The sequence below is a fragment of the Oncorhynchus masou genome, chromosome 15, assembly GCF_036934945.1.
Source record: "Oncorhynchus masou masou isolate Uvic2021 chromosome 15, UVic_Omas_1.1, whole genome shotgun sequence".
NCBI classification, from domain to species: domain Eukaryota; kingdom Metazoa; phylum Chordata; class Actinopteri; order Salmoniformes; family Salmonidae; genus Oncorhynchus; species Oncorhynchus masou.
In genome coordinates this window covers 73,647,616-73,662,519 of record NC_088226.1, presented here as the reverse complement: position 1 = coordinate 73,662,519, position 14,904 = coordinate 73,647,616, and the positions used below count along the sequence as shown (strand labels likewise).

General features: G+C 47.1%; 1 protein-coding gene across 1 annotated transcript in view; it reads right to left on the bottom strand.

Annotated features, from left to right (window-relative positions):
* The window catches only part of dennd4a (DENN/MADD domain containing 4A), a 123,956-nt gene that overhangs the window by 54,866 nt on the left and 54,186 nt on the right, over window positions 1-14,904 (bottom strand). The window contains exon 16 of the mRNA XM_064990332.1: window positions 6,320-6,459. Coding sequence (XP_064846404.1) covers window positions 6,320-6,459 — 140 coding nt within the window. The remainder of the gene's footprint in view (window positions 1-6,319; window positions 6,460-14,904) is intronic.

Genomic DNA, 14,904 nt, shown 5'->3' with positions numbered 1-14,904 from the left:
AAAGCGATGTGAGACCACGGTCGAGAGGGAATGGGAAGCGGTCTGAGACGGCCGGCAGGAGGAGAGTTCCCAGATTTAGTCTGCGCGCAGACCGAACAAGCGCGACAAATCGACGCGCGTCACGTTCCCGAGTGGGCCACCAGAAACGCTGGCGAATGGAAGCGAGCGTACCCGAAGGCCGGGGTGGCCGGCTAACTTGGCAGAGTGGGCCCACTGAAGAACGGCCGGACGAGTAGGAACGGGAACGAACAGAAGGTTCCTAGGACAAGCTCGCGGCGACGGAGTGTGAGCGAGTGCTTGCTTTACCTGCCTCTCAATTCCCCAGACAGTCAACCCGACAACACGCCCCTCAGGGAGAATCCCATCGGGGTCGGTGGAGACCTCAGAAGAACTGAAGAGACGAGATAAAGCATCAGGTTTGGTGTTTTTTGAGCCCGGACGATAAGAAATAACAAACTCGAAACGAGCGAAAAACAGAGCCCAACGAGCCTGACGCGCATTAAGTCGTTTGGCTGAACGGATGTACTCAAGGTTCCTATGGTCAGTCCAAACGACAAAAGGAACGGTCGCCCCCTCCAACCACTGTCGCCATTCGCCTAGGGCTAAGCGGATGGCGAGCAGTTCGCGATTACCGACATCATAGTTACGTTCTGACGGCGATAAGCGATGAGAGAAAAACGCGCAAGGATGGACCTTGCCGTCAGAGAGAGAGCGCTGAGAAAGAATGGCTCCCACGCCCACCTCTGACGCGTCAACCTCAACAACAAACTGTCTAGAGATGTCAGGTGTAACAAGAATAGCTGCGGATGTAAAACGATTCTTAAGAAGATCAAAAGCTCCCTGGGCGGAAACGGACCACTTAAAGCACGTCTTAACAGAAGTAAGGGCTGTGAGAGGAGCTGCCACCTGACCGAAATTACGGATGAAACGACGGTAGAAATTAGCGAAGCCCAGAAAGCGCTGCAGCTCGACGCGTGACTTAGGAACGGGCCAATCAATGACAGCCTGGACCTTAGCGGGATCCATCTTAATGCCCTCAGCGGAAATAACGGAACCGAGAAAAGGGACAGAGGCGGCATGAAAAGTGCACTTCTCAGCCTTCACATAAAGACAGTTCTCCAAAAGGCGCTGGAGGACGCGTCGCACGTGCTGAACATGAATCGAGAGAGACGGTGAAAAAATCAGGATATCATCCATGTAAACGAAAACAAAAATGTTCAGCATGTCTCTCAGGACGTCGTTAACTAGTGCCTGAAAGACAGCTGGAGCGTTAACAAGGCCGAAAGGAAGAACCCGGTATTCAAAGTGCCCTAACGGAGTGTTAAACGCCGTCTTCCACTCGTCCCCCTCCCTGATGCGCACGAGATGGTAGGCGTTACGAAGGTCCAATTTGGTGAAAAACCTGGCTCCCTGCAGGATCTCGAAGGCTGAAGACATAAGAGGAAGCGGATAACGATTCTTAACTGTTATGTCATTCAGCCCTCGATAATCCACGCATGGGCGCAGGGACCCGTCCTTCTTCTGAACAAAAAGAACCCCGCGCCGGCGGGGGAGGAGGAGGAGACTATGGTACCGGCGTCGAGCGAAACCGACAAATAATCCTCGAGAGCCTTACGTTCGGGAGCCGACAGAGAGTATAATCTACCCCGGGGAGTAGTTCCCGGAAGGAGATCAATACTACAGTCATACGACCGGTGTGGAGGGAGAGAAGTGGCCCTGGAACGACTGAACACCGTGCGCAGATCGTGATACTCCTCCGGCACCCCTGTCAAATCGCCAGGCTCCTCCTGTGAAGAAGAGACAGAGGAAACAGGAGGGATAGCAGACATTAAACAGGTTACATGACAAGAAACATTCCAGGATAGGATAGTATTACGAGACCAATTAATAGAAGGGTTATGGCGCACTAGCCAGGGATGACCCAAAACAACAGGTGTAAAAGGTGAACGAAAAATTAAAAAAGAAATGGTTTCGCTATGATTACCAGAGACAGTGAGGGTTAAAGGCAGCGTCTCACGCTGAATCTTGGGGAGAGAACTACCATCTAAAGCGAACAAGGCCCTGGGCTCCCTAACTGTCTGAGAGGAATGTCATGTTCCCGAGCCCAGGTCTCGTCCATAAAACAGCCCTCCGCCCCAGAGTCTATCAAGGCACTGCAGGAAGCAGATGAACCGGGCCAGCGGAGATGGACCGGAAAGGTAGTGCGTGATCCAGAAGGAGAGGCCTGAGTAGTTGCGCTCACCAGTAGCCCTCCTCTTACTGATGAGCTCTGGCCTTTTACTGGACATGAGGTGACAAAATGACCAGCGGAGCCGCAGTAGAGACAGAGGCGATTGGTGATTCTCCGTTCCCTCTCCTTGGCCGAGATGCGAATACCCCCCAGCTGCATAGGCTCAGCATCCGAGCCGGCGGGGGAGGGTGGCAGTGATGCGGCAGGTGGCAGTGATGTGGAGAGGGGAGCAACGGAGAACGTGAGCTCCTTTCCACGAGCTCGGCGACGAAGATCAAACCGTCGCTCTATGCGAATAGCGAGAGCTATTAAGGAGTCCAGACTGGAAGGAACCTCCCGGGAGAGGATCTCATCCTTAACCTCGACGTGGAGACCCTCCAGAAAACGAGCGAGCAAAGCCGGCTCGTTCCAGTCACTAGAGGCAGCGAGAGTGCGAAACTCAATAGAATAATCCGTTATGGATCTATTCCCCTGACATAGGGAAGACAGGGCCCTGGAAGCCTCCTCGCCAAAAACAGAACGGTCAAAAACCCGTATCATCTCCTCCTTAAAGTCCTGATACTGGTTAATACACTCAGCCCTCGCCTCCCAGACTGCCGTGCCCCACTCACGCGCCCGTCCGGTAAGGAGAGAAATGACGTAGGCGTGCGGGCTGCGCTCCTGGAGTAAGTGTTGGGCTGGAGAGAGAACACCACATCACACTGAGTGAGGAATGAGCGGCACTCAGTGGGCTCCCCAGAGTAACACGGCGGGTTGTTGATCCTGGGCTCCGGAGACTCGGAAACCCTGGAAGTGGGCGGTGGATCGAGGTGGAGCTGGTGAACCCGTCTTGTGAGGTCGGAGACTTGGACGGCCAGGGTCTCAACGGCATGTTGAGCAGCAGACAATTTCTCCTCGTGTCTGCCTAGCATCGCTCCCTGGATCTCGACGGCGGAGTGAAAAGGGTCCGGAGCCGCTGGGTCCATTCTTGGTCTGATTCTTCTGTTATGAACTTGAGTGAAGACCCAAACGCGGTTTTAACAGAAAACAGAGTTCTTTAATAAAAAACAGGAATGGCATAAATCCTCTTCCAACGTAGTAAATGGAACAAAAGAACGTAGTATAATGCAGGTTGCACCTGCCATGCAGACTCCGACAGGACAGGACAAGGTTGAAGCAAACGAGACGACAGCTTGCTTCTGGCATCAAAAAACACAAACAAGAATCAGACACTGAAAGTAGCAGGAACAGAGAAAGAAATAGAGACCTAATCAGAGGGGGAAGAGAGAACAGGTGTGAAGAGTGAAAGAGCTAGTTAGGGCAGATGTAGAACAGCTGAGGAATGAGAGACAGAGAAGGTAACCTAAAAAGACCAGCAGAGAGAGAGAATGAAGAGAAAGGACAGGAACAGACATAACAAGACATGACACTACCGATCCCTTTTCGTTTGTCTGTTGGTTTTGTCTGATTGGTTTCACCTGTGTGTATTTTAGTTAATTAGTGTCTGTATATGTAGTAGGTTGTCCCGCCCTTGTTTTGTGCGGGATTGTTTTGTCTTCATGTCATTTTGGTGTAGTACTTGTGGTTTTTATTCTCCGGTCATTTTATGATCCTGTGTTGGATCATTCACCCGGTGTGTTGGGTTGACCGTCGTTTTTGTACATCGGAGAATAAACTGTCTATTACTGTACCTGCTCTCTGTGTGGAATGGTCCGGACTCGGCAAGGGATAATTACCCAGAGTTCACCCGCCGATTCCAAGCTGTTTTTGACCATCCACCAGAGGGTCGGGCGGCGGGTGAACAGCTGTTCCACCTGCGTCAGGAGACGAGGAGGGTATAGGATTTTGCTCTGGAGTTCAGGACCTTGGCCGCAGGAGCAGGATGGAACAACAGGGCCTTGATCGACCATTTCAGATGCAGTCTCAGGGAGGACGTCCGCAGGGAGCTGGCATGTCGGGACACCACATTCACACTGGAGGAACTCATTGACTTGGCTATCCGTCTCGACAACCTGCTGGCTGCCCGCGGGCGTTCGGATCAGGCCCTGTCGTTTCCACTTCCCAGCCCTCCTGCCCCTATCCCTATGGATTTAGGAGGAGCGGCTTCGAGGGGGACCCTGAGGAGGAGTGTCCTCCTGCACCAGTTGTGGTCGACGAGGGCACACGTCTGACCGGTGCTGGAGGAACTCTTCTGGGAGTCGGGAGGGCAGGCGGAGACTCACCCAGAGCTTCCTGTCGGTCATGTGTATGTGTTGACTTCTTTCCCTGGGTTTTTTCCCTCTCTACAGCATAAGGCGCTAGTCGATTCAGGCGCAGCTGGGAATTTCATGGATCGTGGGCTTGCGTTAAGGCTAGGGATTCCCTTGGTATCGTTAGACCTACCTTTCCCCGTGCACTCCTTAGATAGCCGACCATTAGGGTCAGGAGTAATTAGGGAGGCTACGGTGCCGCTGGACATGGTAACGCGGGGGGATCATAAGGAGGAGATTAGTCTTTTCCTTATAGATTCACCTGCGCTTCCAGTGGTGTTGGGGGTTCCCTGGTTAGCTAAACACAACCCGGTGATTTCCTGGCGACAGGGGGCTCATAGGGGGTGGTCAGAGGAGTGTTCAGGTAGGTGTATAGGAGTTGCCGTTGGTGCGACTACGGTGGAGAGTCCAGACCAAGTTTCCACCGTGCGCATTCCCTCTGAATATGCCGATTTGGCTATCGCCTTCAGTAAAAAGAAGGCGACCCAATTACCACCCCATCGTAGAGAGGACTGCGTGATAAACCTTCTGGAGAACGCTGCACTTCCTAGGAGTCATGTGTATCCATTGTCCCAGGAGGAGACAGTTGCGATGGATACATACGTTACCGAATCGCTGGGACAGGGGTACATTCGGCCCTCCATATCACCCGTCTCCTCAAGCTTCTTTTTTGTGAAGAAGAAGGATGGAGGTCTGCGTCCGTGTATTGATTATAGAGGTCTAAATTCCATCACAGTGGGGTTTAGTTACCCACTACCTCTCATCGCTACGGCAATGGAATCATTTCACGGGGCGCGCTTCTTCACAAAACTGGACCCGAGGAGCGCGTATAATCTGGTGCGTATCCGGAGAGGAGATGAGTGGAAAACTGCATTTAGTACTACATCTGGTCATTATGAGTACCGCGTCATGCCATACGGGTTGATGAATGCTCCAGCCGTTTTCCAATCCTTCGTAGATGAGATTCTCCGAGACCTGCTCGGGCAAGGAGTGGTAGTGTATATCGATGACATCTTGATCTATTCTGCCACACGCGTGGAGCATGTGTCTCTGGTGCGCAAGGTACTTGGGCGACTGCTGGAGCATGACCTGTATTGCAAGGAGGAGAAATGTGAGTTTTTCAAACAGTCCGTTTCCTTCCTGGGGTATCGTATTTCCACCTCCGGGGTGGTGATGGAGGATGACCGCGTTACAGCCGTGCGTAATTGGCCGACTCCGACCACGGTGAATGAAGTGCAGCGGTTTTTAGGGTTTGCCAATTACTACAGGAGGTTTATCCGGGGTTTTGGTCAGGTGGCTGCTCCCAACACCTTACTGCTGAAGGGAGGACCGGTGCGCTTGCATTGGTCAGCAGAGGCGGGCAGAGCTTTCAGTCGTTTAAAGGAGCTGTTCACTGTTGGGTTGACCGTCGTTTTTGTACATCGGAGAATAAACTGTCTATTACTGTACCTGCTCTCTGTGTGGAATGGTCCGGACTCGGCGAGGGATAATTACCCAGAGTTCACCCGCCGATTCCAAGCTCTCTGCGCCTGATTCCACTCACCTTAGTACCTTGTGACAACTTGTGATGGTGGGAATGTGTTTTTGTCTGAACTACAGTTGTAACGACCCTTTGGGGAGGTTTAACTTTGTTAAGCTTCTCTAGTGTCTGTGAGTTATTTACTCTGAAAAATTAAAACCTAACACTGTTAATTTTTTATAGTTTATTTCACTTTTGTTTATTATCTATTTCACTTGCTTTGGCAATGTAAACACATGTTTCCCATGCCAATAAAGCCTTTAAATTGTGTGTGTGTGTGTGTGTGTGTGTGTGTGTGTGTGTGTGTGTGTGTGTGTGTGTGTGTGTGTGTGTGTACAGTACCTATAGCAGAGTGGGTGCTCCTCTCCCTGAGCCAACAGTCTTAGTTCAGGAGGGTTGATGTAGACTGTGTGTTCACTGCGATGGGACTCGTCCAGCTCTATCAACCTGGTGTCTTCTGGTCCATCACTGTCCATCTGAATCTGAAAGGGAACACACCTTCTTGATTGATTTGTCCTACATTCTGTCTGTCTACAACACAGTTCTGTCCTCTATTCTGTCTGTCTACAACACAGTTCTGTCCTCTAGTCTGTCTGTCTACAACACAGTTCTGTCCTCTATTCTGTCTGTCTACAACACAGTTCTGTCCTCTATTCTGTCTGTCCACAACACAGTTCTGTCCTCTAGTCTGTCCGTCCACAACACAGTTCTGTCCTCTAGTCTGTCTGTCTACAACACAGTTCTGTCCTCTATTCTGTCTGTCTACAACACAGTTCTGTCCTCTATTCTGTCTGTCTACAACACAGTTCTGTCCTCTATTCTGTCTGTCTACAACACAGTTCTGTCCTCTATTCTGTCTGTCTACAACACAGTTCTGTCCTCTATTCTGTCTGTCTACAACACAGTTCTGTCCTCTATTCTGTCCGTCCACAACACAGTTCTGTCCTCTAGTCTGTCCGTCCACAACACAGTTCTGTCCTCTAGTCTGTCTGTCTACAACACAGTTCTGTCCTCTATTCTGTCTGTCTACAACACAGTTCTGTCCTCTATTCTGTCTGTCTACAACACAGTTCTGTCCTCTATTCTGTCTGTCTACAACACAGTTCTGTCCTCTAGTCTGTCCGTCCACAACACAGTTCTGTCCTCTATTCTGTCCGTCCACAACACAGTTCTGTCCTCTATTCTGTCCGTCCACAACACAGTTCTGTCCTCTATTCTGTCTGTCTACAACACAGTTCTGTCCTCTATTCTGTCTGTCTACAACACAGTTCTGTCCTCTATTCTGTCTGTCTACAACACAGTTCTGTCCTCTATTCTGTCTGTCTACAACACAGTTCTGTCCTCTATTCTGTCTGTCTACAACACAGTTCTGTCCTCTATTCTGTCTGTCTACAACACAGTTCTGTCCTCTAGTCTGTCCGTCCACAACACAGTTCTGTCCTCTATTCTGTCCGTCCACAACACAGTTCTGTCCTCTATTCTGTCCGTCCACAACACAGTTCTGTCCTCTATTCTGTCTGTCTACAACACAGTTCTGTCCTCTATTCTGTCCGTCCACAACACAGTTCTGTCCTCTAGTCTGTCTGTCCACAACACAGTTCTGTCCTCTATTCTGTCTGTCTACAACACAGTTCTGTCCTCTATTCTGTCTGTCTACAACACAGTTCTGTCCTCTATTCTGTCCGTCCACAACACAGTTCTGTCCTCTATTCTGTCCGTCCACAACACAGTTCTGTCCTCTATTCTGTCCGTCCACAACACAGTTCTGTCCTCTATTCTGTCTGTCTACAACACAGTTCTGTCCTCTATTCTGTCCATCCACAACACAGTTCTGTCCTCTAGTCTGTCTGTCCACAACACAGTTCTGTCCTCGATTCTGTCTGTCTACAACACAGTTCTGTCCTCTATTCTGTCTGTCTACAACACAGTTCTGTCCTCTATTCTGTCCGTCCACAACACAGTTCTGTCCTCTATTCTGTCCGTCCACAACACAGTTCTGTCCTCTATTCTGTCTGTCTACAACACAGTTCTGTCCTCTATTCTGTCCGTCCACAACACAGTTCTGTCCTCTATTCTGTCTGTCTACAACACAGTTCTGTCCTCTATTCTGTCCGTCCACAACACAGTTCTGTCCTCTAGTCTGTCTGTCCACAACACAGTTCTGTCCTCTATTCTGTCTGTCTACAACACAGTTCTGTCCTCTATTCTGTCTGTCTACAACACAGTTCTGTCCTCTATTCTGTCCGTCCACAACACAGTTATGTCCTCTAGTCTGTCTGTCCACAACACAGTTCTGTCCTCTATTCTGTCTGTCTACAACACAGTTCTGTCCTCTATTCTGTCTGTCTACAACACAGTTCTGTCCTCTATTCTGTCCGTCCACAACACAGTTCTGTCCTCTATTCTGTCCGTCCACAACACAGTTCTGTCCTCTATTCTGTCTGTCTACAACACAGTTCTGTCCTCTATTCTGTCCGTCCACAACACAGTTCTGTCCTCTATTCTGTCTGTCTACAACACAGTTCTGTCCTCTATTCTGTCCGTCCACAACACAGTTCTGTCCTCTATTCTGTCCGTCCACAACACAGTTCTGTCCTCTATTCTGTCTGTCTACAACACAGTTCTGTCCTCTATTCTGTCTGTCTACAACACAGTTCTGTCCTCTATTCTGTCTGTCTACAACACAGTTCTGTCCTCTATTCTGTCTGTCTACAACACAGTTCTGTCCTCTATTCTGTCTGTCTACAACACAGTTCTGTCCTCTATTCTGTCTGTCTACAACACAGTTCTGTCCTCTATTCTGTCTGTCTACAACACAGTTCTGTCCTCTATTCTGTCTGTCTACAACACAGTTCTGTCCTCTATTCTGTCTGTCTACAACACAGTTCTGTCCTCTATTCTGTCTGTCTACAACACAGTTCTGTCCTCTATTCTGTCTGTCTACAACACAGTTCTGTCCTCTATTCTGTCTGTCTACAACACAGTTCTGTCCTCTATTCTGTCTGTCTACAACACAGTTCTGTCCTCTATTCTGTCTGTCTACAACACAGTTCTGTCCTCTATTCTGTCCGTCCACAACACAGTTCTGTCCTCTATTCTGTCTGTCTACAACACAGTTCTGTCCTCTATTCTGTCCGTCCACAACACAGTTCTGTCCTCTATTCTGTCCGTCCACAACACAGTTCTGTCCTCTATTCTGTCTGTCTACAACACAGTTCTGTCCTCTATTCTGTCTGTCTACAACACAGTTCTGTCCTCTATTCTGTCTGTCTACAACACAGTTCTGTCCTCTATTCTGTCTGTCTACAACACAGTTCTGTCCTCTATTCTGTCTGTCTACAACACAGTTCTGTCCTCTATTCTGTCTGTCTACAACACAGTTCTGTCCTCTATTCTGTCTGTCTACAACACAGTTCTGTCCTCTATTCTGTCTGTCTACAACACAGTTCTGTCCTCTATTCTGTCTGTCTACAACACAGTTCTGTCCTCTATTCTGTCCGTCCACAACACAGTTCTGTCCTCTATTCTGTCTGTCTACAACACAGTTCTGTCCTCTATTCTGTCCGTCCACAACACAGTTCTGTCCTCTATTCTGTCCGTCCACAACACAGTTCTGTCCTCTATTCTGTCTGTCCACAACACAGTTCTGTCCTCTATTCTGTCTGTCTACAACACAGTTCTGTCCTCTATTCTGTCTGTCCACAACACAGTTCTGTCCTCTATTCTGTCCGTCCACAACACAGTTCTGTCCTCTAGTCTGTCTGTTCACAACACAGTTCTGTCCTCTATTCTGTCCGTCCACAACACAGTTCTGTCCTCTAGTCTGTCTGTCCACAACACAGTTCTGTCCTCTATTCTGTCCGTCCACAACACAGTTCTGTCCTCTATTCTGTCTGTCCACAACACAGTTCTGTCCTCTATTCTGTCCGTCCACAACACAGTTCTGTCCTCTATTCTGTCCGTCCACAACACAGTTCTGTCCTCTATTCTGTCCGTCCACAACACAGTTCTGTCCTCTAGTCTGTCTGTCCACAACACAGTTCTGTCCTCTATTCTGTCCGTCCACAACACAGTTCTGTCCTCTAGTCTGTCTGTCTACAACACAGTTCTGTCCTCTATTCTGTCCGTCCACAACACAGTTCTGTCCTCTAGTCTGTCTGTCTACAACACAGTTCTGTCCTCTAGTCTGTCCGTCCACAACATAGTTCTGTCCTCTAGTCTGTCTGTCTACAACACAGTTCTGTCCTCTATTCTGTCCGTCCACAACACAGTTCTGTCCTCTATTCTGTCCGTCCACAACACAGTTCTGTCCTCTAGTCTGTCCGTCCACAACACAGTTCTGTCCTCTAGTCTGTCCGTCCACAACACAGTTCTGTCCTCTATTCTGTCTGTCTACAACACAGTTCTGTCCTCTATTCTGTCTGTCCACAACACAGTTCTGTCCTCTAGTCTGTCTGTCCACAACACAGTTCTGTCCTCTATTCTGTCTGTCTACAACACAGTTCTGTCCTCTATTCTGTCTGTCCACAACACAGTTCTGTCCTCTATTCTGTCTGTTCACAACACAGTTCTGTCCTCTAGTCTGTCTGTTCACAACACAGTTCTGTCCTCTATTCTGTCTGTCCACAACACAGTTCTGTCCTACATTCTGTCCGTCCACAACACAGTTCTGTCCTACATTCTGTCCGTCCACAACACAGTTCTGTCCTCTAGTCTGTCTGTCCACAACACAGTTCTGTCCTCTATTCTGTCTGTCCACAACACAGTTCTGTCCTCTAGTCTGTCTGTCTACAACACAGTTCTGTCCTCTAGTCTGTCCGTCCACAACACAGTTCTGTCCTCTAGTCTGTATGTCCACAACACAGTTCTGTCCTCTAGTCTGTCTGTCTACAACACAGTTCTGTCCTCTAGTCTGTCCGTCCACAACACAGTTCTGTCCTCTATTCTGTCTGTCTACAACACAGTTCTGTTCTCTATTCTGTCTGTCCACAACACAGTTCTGTCCTCTATTCTGTCTGTCTACAACACAGTTCTGTCCTCTATTCTGTCTGTCTACAACACAGTTCTGTCCTCTATTCTGTCTGTCTACAACACAGTTCTGTCCTCTATTCTGTCTGTTCACAACACAGTTCACAATTGAAAGACACAAGAAGGCTACAGACACAGCTACAATGAATCCATACAGCAGCCAAGTTACAAAAAAGGCATTATTTCTGTACTTGAGAGTTTCTTACTTGGCAACGACTAGAAAGCGTGTACAGGGGCTAATGCTATCTATGATCAGTGATCTGTCATCTGTTGCCAGACATGACCAGGAAGTCATTGAAATTATGTCAGACAGAGAAGAGACCAGTGATTCCAGACCAGTGAATCCAGACCAGTGATTCCAGACCAGTGATTCCAGACCAGTGATTCCAGACCAGTGATTCCAGACCAGTGATTCCAGACCAGTGAATCCAGACCAGTGATTCCAGACCAGTGAATCCAGACCAGTGAATCCAGACCAGTGATTCCAGACCAGTGATTCCAGACCAGTGATTCCAGACCAGTGATTCCAGACCAGTGATTCCAGACCAGTGAATCCAGACCAGCGATTCCAGACCAGTGATTCCAGACCAGTGATTCCAGACCAGTGATTCCAGACCAATGATTCCAGACCAGTGATTCCAGACCAGTGATTCCAGACCAGTGATTCCAGACCAGCGATTCCAGACCAGTGATTCCAGACCAGTGATTCCAGACCAGTGATTCCAGACCAGTGATTCCAGACCAGTGATTCCAGACCAGTGAATCCAGACCAGTGATTCCAGACCAGTGATTCCAGACCAGTGATTCCAGACCAGTGATTCCAGACCAGTGATTCCAGACCAGCGATTCCAGACCAGTGATTCCAGACCAGTGATTCCAGACCAGTGATTCCAGACCAGTGATTCCAGACCAGTGATTCCAGACCATGACCATATTACAGATCAGAGCTCGGGGGGGGGATCTACAGCGACCCTCATGTACTTACCACAAACGCCTTGTTTACTAGCCTTTACTGTACTTTATTGTATTGTACTGTACTTCACTGTATTGTACTGTGCTTTACTGTATTGTATTGTACTGTATTATATTGTACTGTATTATATTGTACTGTATTGTATTGTACTGTATTGTACTGTGCTTTACTATATTTTACTGTACTGTATTGTATTGTGCTGTATTATATTGTACTATATTATATTGTACTATATTGTACTGTATTGTACTGTACTGTATTGTTGTGTATGGTATTGTATTTTACTGTATTGTACTGTATTGTACTGTACATTACTGTATTGTACTGTATTGTACTGTATTTTACTGTATTGTACTTTACTGTATTGTACTGTATTGTACTGTATTGTACTGTATTGTACTGTATTGTACTTTACTGTATTGTACTGTACTTTACTGTATTGTACTGTATTGTACTGTACATTACTGTATTGTACTGTATTGTACTGTATTTTACTGTATTGTACTTTACTGTATTGTACTGTATTGTACTGTATTGTACTGTATTGTACTTTACTGTATTGTACTGTATTTTACTGTATTGTACTTTACTGTATTGTACTGTATTGTACTGTATTTTACTGTATTGTACTGTATTGTACTGTATTGTATTGTACTTTACTGTATTGTACTGTACTTTACTGTATTGTACTGTATTGTACTGTATTGTACTTTACTGTATTGTACTGTATTGTAAAGTATTGTACCCTATTGTAAAGTATTGTACTGTATTGTAAAGTATTGTATTGTACTGTACTTTACTCTATTGTACTATATTGTGTTGTATTGTACTGTATTTATGTTTTATGCAACCTGGCCCATGATTATTGATGTGCCATTATCTATAATTTAGCCCAAACAACTACCTCTTCCCCTACTTTATTTATTTTGCTCCTTTGCAGCCCATTATTTCTATCTCTACTTTGCACATTCTTCCACTGCAAATCTACCATTCCAGTGTTTTACTTGCTATATTGTATTTACTTCGCCACCATGGCCTTTTTTTTTGCCTTTACCTCCCTTATCTTACCTCATTTGCACACAGTGTATATATACTTTTCTACTGTGTTATTGACTGTATGTTTGTTTATCCCATGTGTAACTCTGTGTTGTTGTATGTGTTGTATGTGTCACACTGCTTTGCTTTATCTTGGCCAGGTCGCAGTCGTAAATGAGAACTTGTTCTCAGCTTGCCTACCTGGTTAAATAAAGGTTAAATAAAAATAAATAACAATGATATGAAGTACAGGGAGTGGATTCGCTGAAGAGACTAGTACCCAGGTTATACAGTAGACATGGAGTGGATTAGCTGAAGAGACTGGTACCCAGGCTATACAGTAGACATGGAGTGGATTAGTTAAAGAGACTGGTACCCAGGCTATACAGTAGACATGGAGTGGATTAGTTAAAGAGACTGCTATACAGTAGACATGGAGTGGATTAGTTAAAGAGACTGGTACCCAGGCTATACAGTAGACATGGAGTGGATTAGTTAAAGAGACTGGTACCCAGGCTATACAGTAGACATGGAGTGGATTAGTTAAAGAGACTGGTACCCAGGCTATACAGTAGACATGGAGTGGATTAGTTAAAGAGACTGGTACCCAGGCTATACAGTAGACATGAAGTGGATTAGTTAAAGAGACTGGTACCCAGGCTATACAGTAGACATGGAGTGGATTAGTTAAAGAGACTGGTACCCAGGCTATACAGTAGACATGGAGTGGATTAGCTGAAGAGACTGGTACCCAGGCTATACAGTAGACATGGAGTGGATTAGTTAAAGAGACTGGTACGCAGGCTATACAGTAGACATGGAGTGGATTAGTTAAAGAGACTGGTACCCAGGCTATACAGTAGACATGGAGTGGATTAGTTAAAGAGACTGGTACGCAGGCTATACAGTAGACATGGAGTGGATTAGTTGAAGAGACTGGTACCCAGGCTATACAGTAGACATGGAGTGGATTAGCTAAAGAGACTGGTACCCAGGCTATACAGTAGACATGGAGTGGATTAGTTAAAGAGACTGGTACGCAGGCTATACAGTAGACATGGAGTGGATTAGCTGAAGAGACTGGTACGCAGGCTATACAGTAGACATGGAGTGGATTAGCTGAAGAGACTGGTACCCAGGCTATACAGTAGACATGGAGTGGATTAGCTGAAGAGACTGGTACCCAGGCTATACAGTAGACATGGAGTGGATTAGCTGAAGAGACTGGTACGCAGGCTATACAGTAGACATGGAGTGGATTAGCTGAAGAGACTGGTACGCAGGCTATACAGTAGACATGGAGTGGATTAGCTGAAGAGACTGGTACCCAGGCTATACAGTAGACATGGAGTGGATTAGCTGAAGAGACTGGTACCCAGGCTATACAGTAGACATGGAGTGGATTAGCTGAAGAGACTGGTACCCAGGCTATACAGTAGACATGGAGTGGATTAGCTGAAGAGACTGGTACCCAGGCTATACAGTAGACATGGAGTGGATTAGTTAAAGAGACTGGTACCCAGGCTATACAGTAGACATGGAGTGGATTAGCTGAAGAGACTGGTACCCAGGCTATACAGTAGACATGGAGTGGATTAGCTGAAGAGACTGGTACCCAGGCTATACAGTAGACATGGAGTGGATTAGCTGAAGAGACTGGTACGCAGGCTATACAGTAGACATGGAGTGGATTAGCTGAAGAGACTGGTACCCAGGCTATACAGTAGACATGGAGTGGATTAGTTAAAGAGACTGGTACCCAGGCTATACAGTAGACATGGAGTGGATTAGCTGAAGAGACTGGTACCCAGGCTATACAGTAGACATGGAGTGGATTAGCTGAAGAGACTGGTACCCAGGCTATACAGTAGACATGGAGTGGATTAGTTGA